Source organism: Protopterus annectens, chromosome 4.part1 (genome assembly GCF_019279795.1).
Source record: "Protopterus annectens isolate FY-2018-M chromosome 4.part1, PAN1.0, whole genome shotgun sequence".
Taxonomy (NCBI): domain Eukaryota; kingdom Metazoa; phylum Chordata; order Ceratodontiformes; family Protopteridae; genus Protopterus; species Protopterus annectens.
In genome coordinates, this window is record NC_056734.1 from 442,099,541 (window position 1) to 442,121,873 (window position 22,333).

At 41.4% G+C, this 22,333-nt stretch overlaps 1 protein-coding gene across 2 annotated transcripts in view; it reads left to right on the forward strand.

Moving 5' to 3' along the window:
• WDFY1 (WD repeat and FYVE domain containing 1) overlaps positions 1-22,333 on the forward strand; it is a 954,352-nt gene that overhangs the window by 772,629 nt on the left and 159,390 nt on the right. For both annotated transcript variants that reach the window (XM_044070252.1, XM_044070253.1), the window contains exons 10-11: positions 6,214-6,344; positions 18,369-18,477. In XM_044070252.1, coding sequence (XP_043926187.1) covers positions 6,214-6,344; positions 18,369-18,477 — 240 coding nt within the window. The remainder of the gene's footprint in view (positions 1-6,213; positions 6,345-18,368; positions 18,478-22,333) is intronic.

The following is a 22,333-nucleotide window of genomic DNA, read 5'->3' on the forward strand; positions in this document are numbered from 1 at the left end:
ATCTCCATATCCAGAGTGGGCTTTGCTAGAGCCATTCTTCATGGCTTTCTAGAGAGTGCCTCTGCTCTTTCCTCTTCCATCTCTTCTTCATGAGCTGTGGTAATCTCTCCCATGTAAAGAATATTGCAACATAAGGATAGAAGGATATAGAGTAGTTGTGTAAAATCTTAACGTAACCATCAATGTTGTCCTTTTCAGTGTTGCAGTATTCTGTTCCTCCCATCTTCCTCCGGTTCATGTTTTTTTTTCCTGTGGATGTATGTTTACCTCCTTTTGTTCCTTATGCTGGTGTTCCTACTGGGACATTGAATTCTGAGGATGGTACATGGCGGACATCACTTTTATGGCCTACGTGTGACGTCCCACGTGCCCTGCAGTGGTAAAAGGCTTTTGTATACTGGCCGGACATCAATACCGCTTACAGCAGTCATCCCTCGTGTAAAGAATACTGAAACATAGAAGAGAAGGACATCTGTGGTTCTAGTACGATTTTACACAACTATTATTTATACACTTCTTTTACTTCAGAAAATGTATATTAATTCACATTCTCTTATTCATTCTGTCAGTGTTTCAAGTTAATATTACTAATATTTTAAAAAGTGTCCCTAATTGTCTGCGGTTATTTTTGGATTTCTCCTTGATTCTGTTAATGTGAACTTTGACTGTACAGCAAGCAGACTGTACTAAACATAAATGGGTGCAATAGGAGTGTTTTCTTTTAACATATCAAATGTGTATTCTGCAATCCGTGATGTTGCGGATTCTAGCACTGTCTTTTGACTTTCCAAGTATCACTAATGAGTTTGTGCTGTAACCTTCTTGTTAGCTTTAGCCATGGATTTCTCAAGCATCCCAAACTCACTAAGATGGTATTTAAGAAGACCCACAGTAAAGTGAAAAACTTTGCAATGTGCTTTTCCTTCATCTGTAAGCATAAGCATTGTCTGATGTTTGTTAGTGTTACGGTATTCTTATCATCTGAGACTCCCCCTTCAAATATTCCCCCATCTGTCCAGTTATTCCTCTAAAACTCACGATCCTTCTCCCATAGCATGCTGGTAGAATAAGTTTGTGCAGCCACACCATTTTTAGCACTTTCTTGTCATGTTCTACACAGACATTCATTACTGTTGCAGGTTTCTCTTATCAGTCAGCTACAGTTTCTTATGCTTAGGCAAATAAGCACCCCATTGGGAAATCTTTCTTCCTGTATTATAGAATTTGTAGTTTTTTTTTTTTGCTTATGTCTGTGACAAAAGAGGGAAGTGCAACTGTGGTTGACAAATACCTTATTAATACATTACATCTGCTTTTTATTTTCGCTTGGGACAGAACACAATGTTAAGTCCTGTCATATTTGTTGTTGTTTTGCTACTAAAAATCTTAGAAGTCATCTTTAGTATCCTTGACTGACATCCGTTTATTTTTGTCTCTGACTTCCGTATTTGACTCTCCAGCTAAAAAGAAGCATAGCACCAAAGTTTTTTCCTCAGGTCATCCTTCAGCTCATCTTTCTGTTCAGAGGTCCTCAGACTTGTTTGCATCAATACAAAATGGGCATCTGAGTCTGAATTGCCTACAACTACATAGCAGTCTAGGAAATGGCAATGTATGCCTTCTTAATAACCTGTTAAGGGAAATTTTTGTATTCTTTTCAACATTTTCTTCTAATTCCCAAAGTGCTACAAAAGATAAGAAGGGACAGTTTGCTGCTGACCCTACTTGTTATGTCTTCTCAAGGAGTAGTTCTGGGATCATTACCAAGCTCTTCTTTTCTTGGTGGATTACATTTCTTAGGCTGAGGGTTCACTGATGCATCGCAGTTTGTAGCTCTGATGCTCACAATATGAATGCATCACTTCTCTGAGACTACTGTAGATTTTTAGAGAAGCTAGAAAACCCAACACCAAGGAAGTCTTGTATATACAAGTAGAAAAGGTTTTCTGTTTGGTGTCAAAACAGGTAACAGGACCCCGGTACAGCAGGGGCAACACTGGTCCTTTAGTATATCTGTGAATTGATTAGAACTGGCTTATTGTATGCTACTGCCAAGGTGCATTTTTCAGCTATTTCTACTTGATTGCCACAGTATCCTTCTTTGTCTAAGTCTAATCTGATTAAACCATTTTCAAGGGAGTTTTTCACATTAAACTTCCAACGAAAAGAGTGCCCCCCTCCATGGGACTTGAGCAAGTTATTGGAAAAGCTCTAATTTTGAGACAGTTGCTAATTTAAAGTTTTTAACTTGGACAGCTGTATTGATAGTAGCCTTAACTTCAGCTAAGAGTTTGAGTTACAGACCTTTTTGTGCATTTTTCATTTTTTCCCCCTTAAGGACAGAGTAAGCCTTTAAATCAAATTTCCTTCATGCCTGAAGTGTTTTTTTAATTTATTCTTAATCAGAAATATACCTGCTTTCTTTCTAATCTCTTAGAACAATGGAGAAAAAAATTCTTCATTCTTTAGGTGTTCATGGACAGCTTAGATTTCACTTGGAAAAGTGATCTAAAGTTAGAAGAGAAAAAAACCTGAGAAAGTCTGTCCAATTTTGTGTGTCTGCTGGATAAAACAGGCTTACCCATGCGTGACGCCCCACCACTGGCCCAGTAATCAAGGAGCCTCAATCCTCACCACTGGCAACAGTGGGGGGGGCGTAGACACTGGGAGGATGACAAGTGCACACACACAGTAAAGTACAGTTTCCCACAAGAGCACAATCCCCAGTAAGACTGTCCACTGGCACAGCTATAGAGTTGAGATATCAGCTGAATGGCAAAACCTCCAGCACTCACTCTGTCCAACCAGTGCTTTGTGACCCTGCCCAAGAAGCTGACACACACTCTTTAAGATTTAATTTATATGTAAAGACACACACTCACACCTGGGAAAGGCTGGTACAGGTTCATTAGCTATGCCCCCTTTTGCCCAGACTATAAGGTAGTTATTGCTGTCACCAGACAACTCTATCAGCTACTTTAAGACCAATAAATAATAAAAGAAAAAGAAATTACTCTGTAAATAATCCCAGTTATGTCAGATTTCAAAATCACAGGAAATACTTAAAACAACATTGCAGGACAGTCTCAGGTAAATAAAGAAGACATCCAAACTATATTTCACTATATTCCTATCTGTATACAAGAGAAATTACTGTACCCTAGTTAACTTACTTCTAGAGCAGGCAGATGTGGTGAGTGGATGTTCGTCAGGTCATAGACAAAATGCACTATGTCTCTCTCTCTCTCTCTCTCTCTCAGTTCTTAAATTATTATTTAAAATATTACTGCTGGGGTAGCTGTCAGCATGACATCACTTGTCATCTGACTATCGGTTCCCAGGCTCACAACCATTGATTTTATATCTACCTGCAAAAACACATAGACCTCAGATCTTTTGGCAAATTGTGGAAGCCGTAAAATAATTTGCATTCCTCCGCATTTAAAGACAGTACAAAAACTTCTAGTTTTAGACATCGTCTCCTGTTGCAGTGAAACTGAAAGATAGCATATCTTTTATTATGTGGCTATAAAGTAATTTAAGTTTTCAGCTGTTCTTCTGAAGTTAACATCTTGTGTTTCAGTCCTCATTGTTAAAGTACATATACATCCAAAGAGTTGCAATAGTGTATATACATTTGTGCTCAGTATTTTACAAAATCTCTTCCACAGATATGTGTGTACAATATGACATACGGTTCTAATACAGTTGTAACACAAGCAATTGCATCATGCTGATATTCACAAATGAGACACAACCACATACAAAATTCCAGATAGCCGGGCTGGCAGTATCTTCTTTTGTTACATTTCTATATAAATCATATTAATATTCACAAATGACATATAATTATTTACTAAATTCCAGCCAGCTGAGCTGGCAGTATTTACCTTTTGTCACACCATGTTTAAATAAACTATTTACCAATTAATTTGCAGTGCAAATCTCTTTTGTTGTACTAATGGCAAATGTCTACCAGGAATAGTTAAGCCCACTCTTCCAGTACAGTATTTACATCAGGTGTTTTCATGCAAGGGGTGAAGTCTAAAGCCATTCTCAAAACAGGCAGTTTGTCCTTAGTCCACACCTTCACTAAACATTGTAAATTGGATGCTAAGTCTAGAGCAGGAACTAGATTTTCTGAGGGTGTTCTTCGTGGCATTCTAACTTTAGAGGGAGTACCCTGTTCTTCTACCTAATCTGATCAAGTTTTGAAAATCTTCCCAAGTGTTAAGAATACGACAACATTGATCTAATGAAAAACAATGATTGTTTTGGCAGCTTAGCATATCAATAAATAATTAAATCAATCACTATTGCGGCACCAGTGCCCACCCTTCATTCTGTCCAGTGGTTACCTTGTGGTAAAATAGGGTAGTCACTGACTTCTTTCCTCTGCTCTATAGAACTTAGTGAGTTCTCAAAATTCATATATTTTTTTTTATTATTAAGGTTCTATCCTTTCCTTAGGAAGTTGTTCTACTGACCCTCCTCCAACTCATTCTTTGTCAAGGTAAGAAAACTCTGAAAGTGGTATGGAAGTACATGCCTCTTAATCAGCAAGCTGGCATGTGCTTAGAGAAAATGTATACCTTATGGGGAAAGGATTCTGACCTTTAGAAGGCTGGCCGGACAGGCAGAAAGTGCCATTTGTTAAGAATGCTGCAACAGTGACCTGTTCAAACATCTGATGTTGTGGTTTACTTGCACAATTGTACTATGTTCAGTGTTTAGAATGTATTTTATAACATCTGCTGCTGTTTGTATTGTTTCTTTGTGTATCTATCTTTTGTATACTTGTCGCATCAAGCCTCTATCAAGTCAGTTGCTATTCTGTTGTGATATGTTCTAGTTTTATTGTAATGCTGTCTGCTAAAACTTTGTTACACATTTTTTTAATCCCACTGCTGTTGATGTCAGACACCTCAATTCTTGTGTGATACAGTCCCTGCTTATACACCTCCCACTCCTTGGTAAGCTCTCCAGTCTGACCCGTACCAGGAGGATCTCCCTACCAGGAAGAACATCTGTGCATGGAGTCCTCCAGTTCCATAACAGGTTTCTAGAGGGTTGCAGCTGCTGGCATTGCAAACCAGGACTGGTCAATTGAGGAGTATCAACATGCTGGGCATAACTTGATTGTGAGATGGCTTTGGCCATAAGGTTTGCCCGAAGGCATGTCTGTCCAGCTACAGTGATTACACCTTCCCAACTTCCCTGCCCACCACAGCACATTGATACTTCTAAGACCATTAGCCACCAACACCAGTCCTTGAGAGGATAGGCCCAGCACATTCTCTCTCCCCAAGGATAGACACACCCATCCTCCCCACCATGTTGTCTGGCTTTGAAACACTAATCCAGCATGGGTCATCTGGACCAAAGTCAAGGCTTTAATTCTTTATTCCTCACTGGTGCAGTTATGTTATATGCACTTAATGCCAAAACAGGACCATGTTGTTTTATAACGATGCCTTCTCATTTTTCTTACCATTTTGCAGATAACCATATATGCAACATTTGTTTATCAGTGTACCTTCAGACTTTTTTATGAAACTACTAGAAAGGCATATGAGAGTTTAGATAGCTAAGGTTCCCTTCTTAAATGAGAAGTAGCAGGAAGCCGTGGCAGGATTGCATTTGTAATGAACTCTATTGGGCTTCTGGCTTTATTTATTTATTTTTTTTAGTGGGCAGGAGTCCCACCAATATTGTTTGAAGAAAAGTTCCTGGCTGTGTAGCTAGCATAATGCATTGGTTCTATAAATGTATTCTCCTAAAATTTCTCCTAGTCAGTATAGATATAACCTCTGGGTCTCCTCTGAAAAGTGGACACTGGCCTAGTGGAACTAAGATTATCAACAAAAAGTAAATAAATAGGAGAGCATCACTGAGATAGCTGCTGTTACACTGAATGCTATCACAAGTGTTTGAGGCACCATTAGGTCAATGAGTAAGGGTGTCGATAGTGCTGATTCAGTGGAGAAAAGCCTTGCCATGTGAAATAGCATTTTGGGTCCATTGGGGTGACTGGTGCTAGTTCTTGGTTATTGGTGTGTTTTCTGTAGCTAATATGGACATTTTAAATAATTGACTTTTCAGCATTATTTTTCTTTTATGCCTTTAAATGTTTTAAAGTTTGAAGAGAATAAATCTTGAAAATAAGGTTCTAGTTTTCATTATGTCTTCTTACATCTCTGTTTTGAACTGTAGCATCACTGCCGAAAATGTGGTAAAGCAGTCTGTGGGAAGTGCAGTTCTAAATGCTCTTCCTATCCTGTTATGGGGTTTGAGTTCCAAGTCAGAGTCTGTGATGACTGCTATGACACCATCAAAGATGAAGAGTAAGTAGCTACTGAAATGTGATTTGTCAACTTTTTCAAGCTGTCTCCATGCAGATCTGCAGGTATATTTTATACACTTGTTAACTGGTAGGCATGAACCCTGGCCATTGTATCATAATCTTCCAACACTTGTACAGCTGCGAGAGCCAGTGTAAAGTTTTAACCAAACCATACCATATTATTAATACAGCTGATAAGTGTTTACATAAAAACATGCCAACAGCAGCGATAGTAACACCTGAGAAACTAATCATTTATAGTGTGTTTAACCAAAGGTGTTCCATTACCATATTTTTTTAACTTATATTTGTGTAGCTTTACACAGATCTTTTTGTATATCAGATGCATTCCTGTGTTTGAATCCTGCAAGTGGAGTGCTGATCCAGTGTGTACATCCCCTTGATGAATTACTTTTGTGCAGTGTAATCCATACCATAATGTATTTCTGCTCTAGAAAATATTCCTAGCTGTGTAATTGCAGAGTCGAACAAGCAGAGACAGAAGAAAATGAGAAAAGGAAACAAATGTTAGTGGATATGTGTGTGTGTGTGTATATATATATATATATATATATATATATATATATATATATATATATAAAATATTATTTTATAGAAGTAATGCTTATACCTGCTTATTCAAAATAATTGACCCGACTGGGTTCAGTCCCATTTCTTGACATTGGAATTTCCCAGTTTTTTTTTTAATGTTCAGTCTTAGATGTTCAGATTTGAGTTTTATTAATAGTGAATTTTCCTTAAATTATCTGTAGTGAGAGCCATTTCACACTACTGTAAGTGTAGTGTTGTGTGTGCGTGCATACACTCATGTATACATAGACACAGAAAGATAAAGAAGAATATTCATCCAAAACGATTCATGAGGATGCCTTTAGTTACCGCTCACCAGACCAGAGTGCATCAGGGGCAGATGAAAGGAGTAAGCTGTTTTTAAATAAAGAAAAACCTACAGAAGCTGTTCTGCCCAATGCACATGCTGCTGTGATGAAGAACCTACCCTAAAAGAAGTGAACAGTGCAGTAAGGAAAATGAAGACGTGGAAAGCAGCAGGCTCAGATGAAGTCATATTATTTATGTACAGTATGTTTGGTGTATTAGAGGGGAGGAATGTCTCCTAAGGGTACTCCTTATGTGCAGAGAGAGAGAGAGGCATACCCCAGGTGAATGGAGAATTCACAACTGCAGGCAGAGAAGACCTGTAGTAGTTGGGCATGATTGTTGAGGAAGGTTAAAGAGTGCTTCGGAACTTAAGGAGATGGCAACATTTGAAAATTCGGCCTATGGTTGCAACAGTAGAGCAAACCACGTACATACCGGTCATGTGAAAAACATAATCGGCTATCAGTTTAACAAAACTGTACTCACAGAACAGTAAAAACTGAAAAGTTAAAACAAACTGTTTAGCTTTGTATACTGCTTTAAATACATTTCAGCTTCTCAAAATTCTCTTAAAAAATAAAACAAAACTGCTAATATAGCAAATAACCCCCCCAAAAAACTAAAGGTGTTACTGTTCAGTGCTAGGAGCCTAAAAAAGAAATTCCATACCCTACAAGCTCTGCACACTCAGTAGTCAGTGGTTCCAGATTTACTTAGCAGTGACATAGTGAATTTGCTGGCTAACAAATTTGGCTCATTCTTCACCCTCCCCCACTCCCTCCCTGCCTTCCCCATGAAATACCTACAAGCATCCCCAAACTGTTAACAGGGAGCAGGTCCTGGCAGCACACACTAAGGCCAAAAACACAGCCTCAGTGGGCCCCAACTGTATCAGTGGATGCCTCCTAAATAGCTTGAAACATGACCTATCAGGACCACTTGAGCCACTTTTCAACTATAGCCTCAAAACAGGCTTTGTAGAAACTACAGACGTATCAGTCTGACTAGTCTAATATGCAAAACTATGGAATGAATTATCATGGAAATGATCAACAAAGACATACACAACTTCAGACACTCGACCCAATCCTGTTTGGCTTTGTCAAGGGAAGGTCATGCTTACTAAACCTGATGGACTTTGAGAAGGTTACCAAGGCAATGGATGAGGAGAAAATGGTGTATACCGCCTACCTGGACCTGGCTATGCCATTCATTACAATACCTCACTGTAGTATAGTTGACAGACTCACTGAACTTAATAAATCCCTACATAACTCACTGGATTGCCAGCTGGCTCTCAAGACAGGACCCAAGCAGTCAGAGTTTGTGAGACCATCTCTAATAAGAGACTGCTCTATGGCAGGGTACCTCAGGGCTCCATATTAGGACTGCTGCTATTGGCATCTACTTCTCAGAAGTAAAGGCTAATGTTGGGGGGGGGGGGGCTTTGACTGACCAAGTCAGCAGATGACTGCAAATTGGAAGCTATCACAGATTCTTCCCATGATGTAAACATCATACAGTGAGGGTGTAACACAAACAAATGACTGGTACAAAAGGCACAGATTAAAACTCTATGCCAAGAAGTGCATTATAGTCTCTTTTGGGAAAACTGCCACCCAGGGATAGCTTATCACTGTAGTTAGTCTAAGAGTTGACCCAGTCATCAGGGATCTGGGAGCATATTTAGACAGTAATCTGCCCAAGGTAGTAATAAAATGATTCTATATTGCCCAACTTGTAAGTAAGGGCATGGTATCTAGATCCAAGAAAGCCATGGTATTGCCTTATTTGGCCCTTATCACATCTGTCATTGAGTATGATGCCCCCTCCAGCATGTACCTGATCAGACTTGTGCAGCAGCTGAAATGCCTACAAAGGTTCCTTACCAGGACAGTCCAGGGTTTAAATACTTCATCCTATGCAGTGTATTTATTTCTATTGTAAATAGAGACACCTTTACCTTTAGTCCCTGTCTGTGTAGTAGCTCCTTCAATGCTGACAAATGTTGCACCCTCTTAGAATGACACCAGAGACTAAGCCAATTGTTAGTCGGTCATCATCTGTTCACATTGTGGCGTCATCCTTGGAGGAGGTAGAGTGCTGCTCAGTGCTGGCCTCATACCAGCTTGGGACACGCATTTCAAGAGCTCCACAGTCTCTATCTCTTCATATAGTCTAGGGGTGTATGGCTTTGGACATTTACACCCACATGGACAGTGACTGAGTCATATTGGTACTTGTGGTCCAATAACCTGAGTGCTTGTGTAATATGGTGAACCCTTGTCCTTGTATTACCTCAGCGAGATCCTACCTGGGTGTCCTGCAGAGTTCTACAGCAGCAGAGAGAGCAAAGGGAGACTTTGACTGGATTAAGTACCTCTGTTTTGCTTTTTATTGCTTATTTTTGCTAGCTGCACTATTCCAGGCATTTTTATTAACTTTGCAACTTTTTTGAACTGTTTTTTTTTATTTTTCTTTAATTGTGATACTGTTTGTTCTTTAACTGATTAGTTTTTAAGTGTTTTTCAGCTGTTTAACTGTTGAGGGCTACACGCTTAAGTGCGATAGCCATTTTACTGCCTTGAAAGTGTTTATATTACTGTATCTGCTTTAATTTTCGGAAAAAAAAATCCTGTCTTTCTACTGGTTTCCCGCCTTTCTACAACCAGTAGTGTCCATTTTTCAGATTTTGCTGAATTCTGTGCTGTCTTGCAGTTTCTGTGTTGCTCAGACCTTACTAAGATAGAAGGAAGCTTCTCTGTTCATCAGTGAGAGTGGTGAGCTTTGAGCAGCCTGTCTGTTGCTGGAGGAGTGGTTTCAGCTCAGAATCTGTAGTTTTATTGGCCGTTTTGGGTTATTTCTATCCCTTTCATGTTTCTGTTTAAAAACCTGTGTTAGTGCAGTTTTGCGCATCATGGTTTAACTAGGGTTAAACTATTCCCGGTGCCAGAAAGTCTGCTCTTCAAATTTTTCTTAGAACTAGCCAGTTTTCTAGTTTTAGCACTCAAAACTGTATTCTTTGTGCTCAGCACTTGTTCAGAACTTGTTGCAAGCACTAAATCTACAAATTCTGCAGCACTCAACTTTCCTCACTTGTCAAGAGGGAAACAGTTCTTAGTACTTAAATTGTAAACACCAATCCTGGCATGTCTAAGGGTCAGCTCCCGGTGTTTTCCCCTGTCCAGCTGATGAATCTGGGCATCTTGGGGCAATGTAGCAATTGTTTCGTACAATGACAACCCACTCCTCCTACCACCCAACAGTACAACCTGTGAGAGATGCACTTATATAGCCAGACTGGAAGCCACAAGACTGGACTAGTCGGTTAAGAGGAGAAGTTAAACACCTGCACCACACCACACTCAACACATAGCCCATCAAAACCTACACCACCTAAGCCCACACAAAGTAACACAAAACACACACCTCCATTCGCGGAGGCTCTCAATAAAAATCTGCCCAAACAAAGATCTCCAAAGCTGAAACGCACGCCACTACCACCCCCCAACACTACCCAAATGAGACACAGCCCACAAAATCAGTGTGCCACTCAACCTCAGCCCATAAGGCAAAACAAACATACGCAACACACTAGTCATAGATGACTATATAGTCAGGCACACTGATGTCCCTCTCACCAGACTAAACAAGAAGAAAGTTACTGTCAGCTGCCTGTCTGGTGCCAGGATCCGCCACATAATGCACGTACTCAGGTCACTCCACAACAAGTACAAATATGACTGTCATTGTCCACGTTGGTGTAAATGACCTGGGATGTAGCTCCCAGGACTACATGAGAAGAGACATGGAAGAGCTCTCGGATAATGTAGCCCGGGCGGGTGTGACCCTGGTCCTGAGTAGCATCCTGCCATTGCCCAGAATGATGCCACAGTACAAGGACAAAATTATTGACTTCAGCAGTTGGCTGAACTTCTGGTGTCATTCTAAGGGGATGCAGTATCTGTCTGCTTGGAATGACATGATCAATAGACCACGATGCTTTGCCAGAGATGGCCCACTCCTGTCGCCCCTGGGATTCCAGATACTGGCTAAGGGTCTTGCCACCCCTATAGTGCCTTTTTTAGGCAAGGTTCAAATGACAAACTCACTGCCATAGCAGGTACAAGCAGGCAAAATCTGAGGGTAATGCTACTCAATCCTAGAAGTCTAAAGCTCAGAATGCACTAACTTGATGCACTCCTTAAGATGGAAAACATTGACATCTGTGCAGTGACAGAGACCTGATTCAAGGCTCCAGAGAGCACCCCTGCATTACCAGGCTGTAATTCATACCACACCTTTCGGCCACCTAACCTGGACCGAAACACCAAAGCAGGAGTGTCCATATTTATTAAGGATATCCACACCTCCAGGCTAGTTGCCCAATATGATGTATCCGAACCTTTCCAAGTGCAACTAACACTTGGCAAAACTGCACTCCAGGTTTTAGTTTGTTACAGATCCCCTGCCATGCCCCAGGATGCACACTCCACGTTTCTTGATATACTGGATAATATTAAGGTACAGCCCAATACCCTGATAATGGGAGATTTCAACTACCCCACCATCAACTGGAAAAACTACTCCTGTACTAACTCATTTGCTCAACATTTTCTGGAATTCATAAATTCCAGTGCCCTGGATCAGCTTGTCCATACTCCCACCAGGGGCAGCAATATCCTGGACCAGGTATTATCAATATGGGTAACTGATGCTCCACGCCAGAGATCAACTCCTCACTGGTCAGATCCGACCACAAGCTAATCACCCTGGACATCAATATCCCGCCCCCTACCCCCCATTAAGGAAACCATCGTAAAAAACTTCTCCAAAGCCAACTCCGTGCTTCTTAAGATAGAAGTGTCAAACTTCACGACACCCATACAGACAGAAAAATATAGGTACGACTGCTGAATCCTGTACAAATGCACTGTATAAGCACATACACGTGTGTGGATCATGCCATCCCCAACAGGAACAAGATGCTATCCTCCAAAAAAAGAAGCCAATCTGGCGGTCTCCTGCCGTAAACAAACTCTACAACAGGAGGAAGAAGCTGTTGCAAAAAAGAGTAAAATCCCTTGATTGCAGGAGCTCCCTGGTCAGCCTCAGTAAGAAGCCGAGATCCCTCATAAAATCCTCCAAAGCTAGTTTCAACAGTAAAATCTCCACTGATTCTAAAGACCACTACAAAGCATTCTACAGCTATGTCAAGAATCTCAATGGCAACACTCAGATCTGCTCTGAGCTACAGGACAATGGCACTATAGATATACAGAACCAACTGATATCGCCAACAATCCTGGCAGATGGATTCAGTGCAGACTTTACCCCCCCCTCCAAGGGCCCATCTTTATACTGGAAGAATGCAAAGCCCTTGTAGTCATGGACACACAAGTAAAGACTGCACTCTCCAAAGGCAAGAACACAGCATCCATGGGACCAGACAACATCCCAGGCTGTGTTCTGCATGAAGTACAGAACGGACTGGCACCCTGAGTACCATGTTCAATCATAGCCTCATTTCAGGCTTTGTGCCTTCTGAATGGCAAAAAGCAACAGTTATCCCACTCCACAAAGGAGGTGCCACCACGGACCCAGGGAACTACCACTCCATTAGCCTGAAGAGCCTAGTCTGCAAGGCCATGGGATGTATCATCTTGGAGCTTTTTAACAAAGACTTTGGTAACCTCCAAACTCCGGATCCCACTCAGTTTGGGTTTGTAAAAGGTAGATCATGTCTCCTAACCCTGATTGACTTCTTTGAAGCAGTCACTAGAAACATGGACGAGGGTAAGGTGGTGCACACAGCCTATCTTGACCTCGCCAAGGCTTTCAACACCATCACCCACTCTGGAATTATAGATAGTCACTAGACTAGGCATAAATCCTTATGTCACAAGATGAGTGGCCATCTGGCTCACTGACAGAACCCACACAGTGAAATTGGCAGACTCCAAATCCGACTTCAGACCAGTGAAAAGTGTAGTACCACTGGGCTCAGTTCTGGGTCCTCTCCTGTTTGGTATCTATTTCTCAGAAGTCCAGGCTAATGCAGCAGGCCTTTGGCTAATGAAGTTCGCAGATGACTGCAAACTAGGAGCCATAATAGAATCGCCTAATGATGTGGAAATTCTACAAAGGGGCCTCACTAAGACTGATGCTTGGTATCAAAATCATGGCCTCAAGCTCAGTGCCAAGAAGTGCATTGTCATCCCCTTTGGGAAAAATACTGTGATGCAGAGTACATCCCTAACACTATTTATTTAAGAGTAACCTTGACCAATGGATGGGAAATTAGAAATTCAACCCGGGTCTGGCAGACAGTAATGCCTAAACTAACATTTTACACACACACGCACACGCACATGCACACACACGCACACACACACACACACACACGCACACGCACACACACGCAACCTCTAGAAACTTCCTAACTAACATGCTGTCTCCTAATAAGCACCCATGATACATAGGGACACAATTGGTTTGGGTTGGGGTGCATGGCTATGTTTATAAAGAAGGGGTAAAACAAAGACGTGGAGTAAATCACTTCTCCAAAAACGATAAGTCAAATGTGAAGGATGCAAAAACAAGATCGGAGAAGCGGAACACAGCAGAGAGAACAAATCTTCTCTAAATGCAAACGTAGTATAACTCCACTGCTACGCCAATATAGAAAAACACTTCCAAACGCTCTCGAGTAGGTTAAAGGACAGTTTATTGCAACAACGAGCTAGCGCTTTCACCAATTCAGGCTTCCTCAGACTCAACACTACAATGCTAACAGTAATTAATTATATACACCAATGGGCGGGAAAAAAACTTTCAATCAAAATCAATTAAAACATCTACAATCAAAACCAGGCAAAGTGCTGGTATAAACAACCATTTAAAACTGTTATATAAAATAATTGCTTGAAATGCAATAACATTCCAAGTAAAAGTTTCATAACACAAAAAATATATATAATACTGTACACTAAATAAATATAGAAAAATAAAAATTAAGAATAGACACTGTGTGTAAGCCTTTAATCTCCTCATTTTCAGGAAGGGTTTGACTGATAACTTAACATTCAAACCTGGTGGACCATCAGACCTTAGTCTCATGATCCAAAAATTCTCTCTGCCTTCTGTGTGTGTCCTAATATCCCCCCCCTCTATTATTAACACTAACTGACTCTAAAATCCTGAAACTTAAAACATGGAGGGGGCCACACTCAAGTACATGCCTCGCTAAGGCATTGTTCTTATGTACCATCCTGATGCTGTATAAGTGTTCACGTATGCGATCTTTAAAACACCTGTTGGTTTTGCCAACATAGAAGGAACAGCACACGGAACAGTTGGCAAGATAAATTACATTACTAGTCATGCAATCACCATGTGCCTTGAGAAAATATGAATGGTTGGTCACAGGATGTACAAAGATAGAATTAGGATCAATGTAGTTGCAAAAATTGCAATGACCACAGCTGTGTGTCCCACTGGGTGGAGTAGGAGTTAGTAGATCTATAGATCCCCTGTCACATAATAATCTCTTAAGATTTTTCTTGTTCCTATACCTAAAAAGTGGAGTATCTCCCAGGGTTTCTCTGATCTGAGAATCTGCCATCAATACCTTCCAATGGGTCCTAACGACATCCTTGATGTCAACGACATCAGTAGTGAAAAAGATGGAAAACGCTGAATTGTGTGGTGTAGAATTACTCGACTGACTAACTAAAGCTGTCCAATTATCAACAGTGGGTAAGTCAGAAAAGTATGGGGCTGCAGCTCCTGTTAAATCATGAATGCTCTCAGTGCCTCTAAGTATGTCATTGGTACTATAACCTCGATGTATCAACCTGTGATGGAGTTCCATCATATCACAGTCAAAACCAGAGTCACTGGGATTGTATCTTGAAGCTCTGGTAGCCTGTCCCTTAACGATGTTTTTGAAAACAGGGAGGATGCATGCTGAGGCGATGTAATAAGAGTATATTTATAAAGACCCTGGTGGTCATTAGCATAATATATACCTGTGTACATATAAATGCTTGCTATCCTACAGGGCTGCCTTGGAATTGTGGGTTTTTGCCCACCCATGAGAAAAGGTGGCTTAAATAATTGGGCAGTGTCAGTCATGATTTTTGTACCTGAAACTACATTTTGACCAGGCTTTCAGAAATGGATGGTAGTCCCAAATGTATAACCTTCTTGCCATTATCAAGCAAAATCTTTGCATCCTTACTTTGTCTGATATCTTGAAATTAGCTGTCATACTCCTTCCACCACATTTTGGATAGGCCACGATACCACCATGATTTCACATTACTGACCATATTAAAATGGTACAGAACAATTGTATATTGTCATTCAGTCTCATCAACCACATTGTATTGTAGCCCTGTCTGAACAAACCCTAAAGTGCTGCTTGAATAATTCTTTTTACATTAAATTTAAATTCATGCCCCTCTTTTATTTGTACATTTCATCATGTTCTTTGACCTTTCAAGAAGTATAAGAGGAAATGTGTTCTGATCACATATTTCTGCACATATACGTGACCAGCTGTGTAAAACTTCCAAAAAACTCCCAGACAGCTGGGTAAAAACTGCTCAAATGGAAAGCCTTGGTGAACAAAAAAAAAATTTTTGACATGGTTATTGATTAGTGAACTGAACTCCATCCTGGGTGTACTGTAATCAGCTGAGATCATTCCACCTCGGGACAAAGCAATTGCCCTAAGCAGAATGTCCCTATGTGATGAGAGTGCATTTCAGACAGGTGTGTGTTGTGGTACAGTTGGCCACTGTACATTTTCACTACATCACTTTCATAAGGATAGCCTCTTTAATATCTTCTTTGTTGCGGTATAGGTCACTTTCCTTTTAAGAGTCTCGTCTCTTGTTGATAAGTTTCTAGTTCTAGAAGGAAGAGGAGATTCTGTGAGTGCGGGGTCAAAACTAGTGTACCTGTTTGTTTCCCTGGTCTTGTAGTTCTATCGTAATGTTTTTTTTTTCTTCCCTCTGCCCATAGCAGACTTTTCATGGAGGTGAAGGGCGGCGGATGTCTTGCTTTTTCTACAGGTGAGCTTCCTCTGGAATGCCAACAATGGTGAGAGTGGAGATGAACTCCTTTTCTTCAGTTGTTCCTCTGAGTTCAGAGGGTTGCTGAGGATCAGATCTGAACTCCATTACTAAGTGAGCATTGAAGTTGCACCTCTGCCTTGGAGGAGAATGAGGTCACTCCTTGTCTAAGGACAGCTGATTCCAGTTTCTTTGCATGTGAGGATTCTTTCCTTCCCTACTTTTTAAGTTGGTGGGATCTGCAGAAGCATGCTGGCTTTTCTTCCCCCTCCAGGTGGTTGAAGGGACTAGGTTCTCAAGAAGGCTGCTGTTCTCCCAGGGTGGTGAAATGGCGATAACTGTGGGACCTCCAACCCCAGAGCTATCAAGGCGCCAGGCGTTGACTGTGGGATGTGGAGAGTGAAACCTCTTTGTCTTGTCCTTTGAGTGTTTGCAAGGAGCAGCCCTACTTAAGAATGCTAGGGTGTGTGGATGGTTGTCCACGAGAACCCTCTCTTGGTTCTACAATGGAAGGGCTAGCTTTTCTGTAAGAGGTATATGTGGATTCCAGTGTCTTCCTGGACTGTCTTCCAGATTTTTGGACAGAAGTCTTTTTTCTTTGTCATCTACCTTTGACATTTGGAGGTCCAGCTCAAGCTTTGTGCTTGACCTGAGTGTGAGAAAGTTAGTCCAGGCTATTCATGTGGTGTAACTTGGTACCATCATTGCAAGTGTCCAGAGGCTGGGTGTGAGTTATTGTTGTTTTGCTCATATTTTAATCTCTGCATTGGGGTGTACATCTTATTCTGAGTGTAACAGATTACCTTGACCCCAAGCCTCCTCCATACAGAATTTTGCCCACTCTCTGGAGGGACCTTGTGCAGATAGGAGGTTGGCTCATTTGGATCCTCTTAGCTATGTTCCCCAGGTCTGATGCCTTTTTTAAGGATGCTACCCTTCTTGACACTGAAGCTTTGTTTGTTTATTTGAGGAAAGGAGGCAGTTCTTGGTGGGTGGAAGTCTTCCCTCCCCTTTTTCCAAGACCTTATGCATTCTGGTTCACAGTCTATCTGCAATTCTTATTTTAGAGATGAGATTCTGTGGATAGCCTTTTGTTGTCCATAGGACTTAGTTTATCAATCCTTGATTTCTCTGATGATCAAGGAAGGAATGGATTTTTCTTGCCTTTGGTCAATGGGGAGACCCTTCCCTTAGGTCTGGTCAGGGTTGTGCCCCCCCTCCCCCACATTTTTGGGGGGACGGGTGATGGCACTTTGCTCCTTTTTACATTCTAGCCTGTGCTTCACTGTTTCGAATCCTGCCACCTCAGACAGTATCCTATAGGATTATTTAGAAGCTGCTGGGAAGCTTTCCATTTGAATTCTGGTGTGATCATTTCTCTGTGGGGATGGAACAGTACTGAAGAAAATTCTGCTTTATGGATGATGGATACTTTCTATTTCCCTGCAAGTAGGCAATCTTTCAATCTGACATGGGCTGTTGGATTTCCTTTAAGACATCACATTGCATACTTATATACTACTTGCTAGCAATGAGGTTGCAAATCTTTGCCATTCCCAACTTTTAGACCCACTTATTATAATGGGCCAAACTGGCTAGCACTTTTAGTGGTCACTGCATGACATCACACCATGTGTCATCAGGGCATGCATCTGTATTACACTGTGAAAATGTGTTGCTGAACAATGATTGCTAAAGAAATAAATCCAATAATATAAGCCCAAGGGATCCTCTTCATAAGTCAGCTGCTGAGGTAAGAATGCATCTATTATTTAGTAGATTCAATTATTTCATGTAATACAAAAACGTTTTTTTTTAAGTGCTAGTATTTGATTTACATCTAAAGTAATACTGTTCTCATGTTCTGATTCTTAAGAAAATTCAGTTTTATAATAGAACGGAGACGGTATACAATGAAAGAACTTTAAGTACCCACTGGCAACTTAAACTAATCTGTATATAAAGATGTCTTACTTTTATTTTCATTAGTTTTACTGTTTTCATCATTGTTTTATTATCTGTTTATATTCTGTTGTCCTCTACAGCTGCACTCCATTAGCAACTTTTCATGAAGGCAAGCACAACATTGTTCATATGCATATGGATATCTCTAGAGGACTAATGGTAACATGTGGGACCGATCGCATTCTAAAGGTACAACTTTGCATTCTTCAGTCTTTACCTTGTTAATATCATGTATTGGTGATGTATTGTAAGGACACACAGGAGCGTACATACATAATATGAAAACAATTGACCAATATATTTTTATAAGAAAGCAAACAAGAAACAGTCCTGTTTTCAAAGGCCTTCTGTAGTTAAAACACCTTTGGTATTTCTTGTCCTCGGGCTGCACACTAGACACATTTCTGTAATGCCTTCAGCTCTTCCGGTCAGGTATGTGTGCACTTCTGACCAATGTACCTCATTCTGTCCTTTGCTACACAGTAAGGATGCACACATTCTGTGCACTCCTCAGTTTTTTATGCCACTCACACAGTTCAAATCTTAGTCCTGCTGTGCATCATTGGAAACTTCATGCATTCTTTGTCTAAATTACACATTTTGTAAGTGATCTGTTATTGGCAGTTCACAAGCCAGGACCTATATTATGACTAACTGCGAGGGGACGTGATGTGAAGCATTGCTATAAGTTCTAGGGCAAGACAGTTTCTTTGGAGGGTTGGTAGTTCATTACAAGTGGGAGTGTGCTTGTCATGATCCTTGGTCAGCGCTGGATCAGTGTGAGATGGTAAGGAATCTGGAGCCAGCCATCAGTCAAAGGCTGTCCATTGATTAAATGAGGATCAGCTTTGAGCAGTGAGAGGCATGCAAGAGGTGAACCCTCAGCAACCACCTTGATGCATCCTGACTTGTCAGTCCTGACCTTCTCACATTCAGGCATCCTAGAATGATTGTTCCCAGCATGCTTGTCTAGTACTGTCCCTGGAGTCTTCCAGCGGAGGCTTGATTGAATTCTTTACTGCACCTCTTGTAACCCCCCCCCCCACAAACATAGAAAGATAAGTAGGAAGGGGATGAGATGCTTTTTGTCCTCCCTCACCATTTGGGTCCATAGGGATAGCCCAGATATTGGATGATGTCCTTCCATATCACTGTTGCAGTATTCCCTACATAAGGAATCTCCTGCCAAAGAATGGTCCATTGTCTGGCCAGTGTACCAAAGTCTTCAGTGATTACAGGCATCATAGATCACACATATGCCCCCTGCACAAGTCGTAGGGCGTAAAGGTGACATACGGCTGCACACACCTCAGAACTTCTTTACTGCCAATCCAAAAGCCATCACTGAACTTCTGTCTGAATGCTCTTCTTCTGTGCTTGTTACCAAGCCTTTTTCAGATAAGTGCTCCAGTGGGGTTCTTCCTTGTCTTCTCTTTTTAGTGTTGTCTGTTTACATGTTATCCAGAAAGGGAAAATGTCAGTGTAGGAGGCAGATTCCCCATAAAGATTGTTACTAACAGTGTATCTTCTGTTTGGGTGCTTCTCATGACAATATGCAGTATTATGTCTGCCAAGCGTTTGTACCAAAGACTCGACATAGTCATCTCTTCTCTTTGCCTATTTATCTAGAAAACCAGTGTCTAAAGTTGTTGGAGCAAAATGCTATGGCACAGTCTTCTTTGAGTGTCAGCTGCCAGCCAAGAAAAAGACCAAAAAACTCAGGTCTGGTTCAGCTGTTGTCTAGCCTCCCCGGATGCCTCTGTCAAGGCTGATGAAAGCCTGGAGGTTCCTTGGATTGTTGCTTCGGATTCCTCTGCCACAAACCCGTCGGAGGCTGACATGGATCTGACTTCTTGCACATCCTCTGAAGCTTTTCAGAAACTGCTCCAGATATTGGGGGGGAGGGGGGGGGCACAGCTGATTATATCTGATGGAACAAGGGGGATTCCGTAGATTTTAGTTTGTGAGATGATTCCTACTATGCTGGTTGAGTATCGGCAAGAGTCCGACCCTCCTAGGGTTTTTCATGAGAACATCCCACAAAAAAGAAACAAAAAATATGCGTATTTCCCCTGCCGTTAAAGATTTTCAGTGTAAATGGCAGAATTTTACAGAGAGGTAGTTTAATGCTTTAATTTCTTTAAAACCTCCCCAAGGGATCTTTGTGCCAGTCCCTCCCTGGTCCTCTGCTCCTCTTAAGGAACTTAGGGAGCAAGGGTCGTCTGATGAGGATCTGGATTCTGGGGAAGAATCCTTAGTATACTTTTGTTATGTCTCTTCCCTTTAGGACTGTGTGTCTGAGGAAGAGGATTTTATCAGTCCAGATTCTCCTTTACAAGAACTCTCCTTTGAGGACACTTTCATGTGTGATGGAATTTTTCAGGTGGTATTGTTCTCAGGTTTCTGATATCTAGAACAAGTATAAACTCCTCCAGATGAAGTCTCCTAAACCTTCTGCTGTTCAAGTTCTGGCTGCCCTCCAGAATACCATTTTCCACAGCTTCTGTGCCCCTGATTCTTAGCCTCCAGCTCCCAAGAAACCTGACCGATTTTACAAGTTGCCTGGTGATTTGCAACTTTAAGTATAAATGTCCATCTGCTGATCCTTCTGTGGTGTCTATTTCTTCTGACAGACTCTCTAAGCTGTTGCCTTCTAGTAAGGTGCTTCCTTCACACAAAGGTAGTAGGGCCATGGAACGGCTGGGCAAAAAGGTTTATACTGCTGCAGCCATGGCTTTTAGCGCTATTAATTACCAGACTTGGATGACTAGATATGACTTAGGCCTTCTTTCTCAGGTTTTTCAAGTAATTGAAGACCTTCCTGACCCTGAAGGGAATGTTTTGGCTTTTCCATGTTTGGTTCTACCTCTCAAGTATCTTGCCACTCTGTTAAATGCAGTTATGATGCATTTAGTTCTGTTTGAGGTGCTACTCTTGGCTGCATTTTCAGGCGTTGCATGATGACATTAAGGCCAAATTATTGGATGCTCCTCTAGATAATCTTTGTAGCTGTGCTACTGAACTTCTAAATCACTCCAGGATAAGGGCAAGGCCTTGCAGGAGTTGAAACGTATTTTTGTTTCTCCTATCCCCAAGTTTCAGAGGAATTATCCTTCTAAATCTGCTTTTGTTCGCAGACAGTCTCACCCCCCACCCCAGGGGCAAAAAGGGTTCTGTGTGTGTACCTCCAGCTAAGTCTACTCAGACCTCTTTTTCTCAGAAACCTCTGACAGTTTGCTTCCCTTTGCTCTCAGTTAAGTTCTGTTGTCCATTCATATTTCACAGTCTCTCTCAGATTGGTTCAGGGTCACACACAACTCTTGGTTTCTCTCCATCATTTGCCAGGGGTGTTTCATGGTGTGGAAATCTCTTTCTCCCTTTCTGGGCATCCCTCAACCTCAAGAACAGCTTCCTGTCTGACCAGAGGTGCTTCATGCTTTTTTGGCCCAGAGCACCATTCAGGTTGTGCCCCCTGCCCAGGAAGGGAAGGGGTTTTATTCCAGTGTGTTTCTGGTCCCCAAGAAGGAGGGCTTCTGGACAAATTCTGGATCTTTCTCAATTCAACACCTTTCTAAAGGTGCCCCCTTTCAGATATTGTCCCTTCAAACTTTGTTCCCTCTTCTTCTTCCCTAGGCATTTCTGGTGACTCTAGATCTCAAGAATACATACCTTCACAGCATTTCTTCCATGCATTTTCAGTTCTGTTCTTTGGCCTTTGGCCTGTCTACTGCCTAAGGGTATTCACCAAATGCCTCACTCCTGTCATTGTCTTTTGCAGGATGAGAGGGGTTCAGATCTTTCCTTATTTGGATGGCCTGCTCATTCAGGCCTTATCCCCTCAGGTTCTACCTCAGGACCTCCAGTTTACTGTTTCTCTGCTGCAAAGTCAAACGTTTACCATAAACTTTCAAAAATCAGTCTTGGTTCGTTCTCAGGATCACGTTTTTCTCTGTTGCAGGATCCAGACCATTCCCATGCTGGCATCCCTGCCTTCCCCCAAGGCTCTCTCTGATTGCTTTTTGCCATTCTCCTTTTCCTTTGGCTT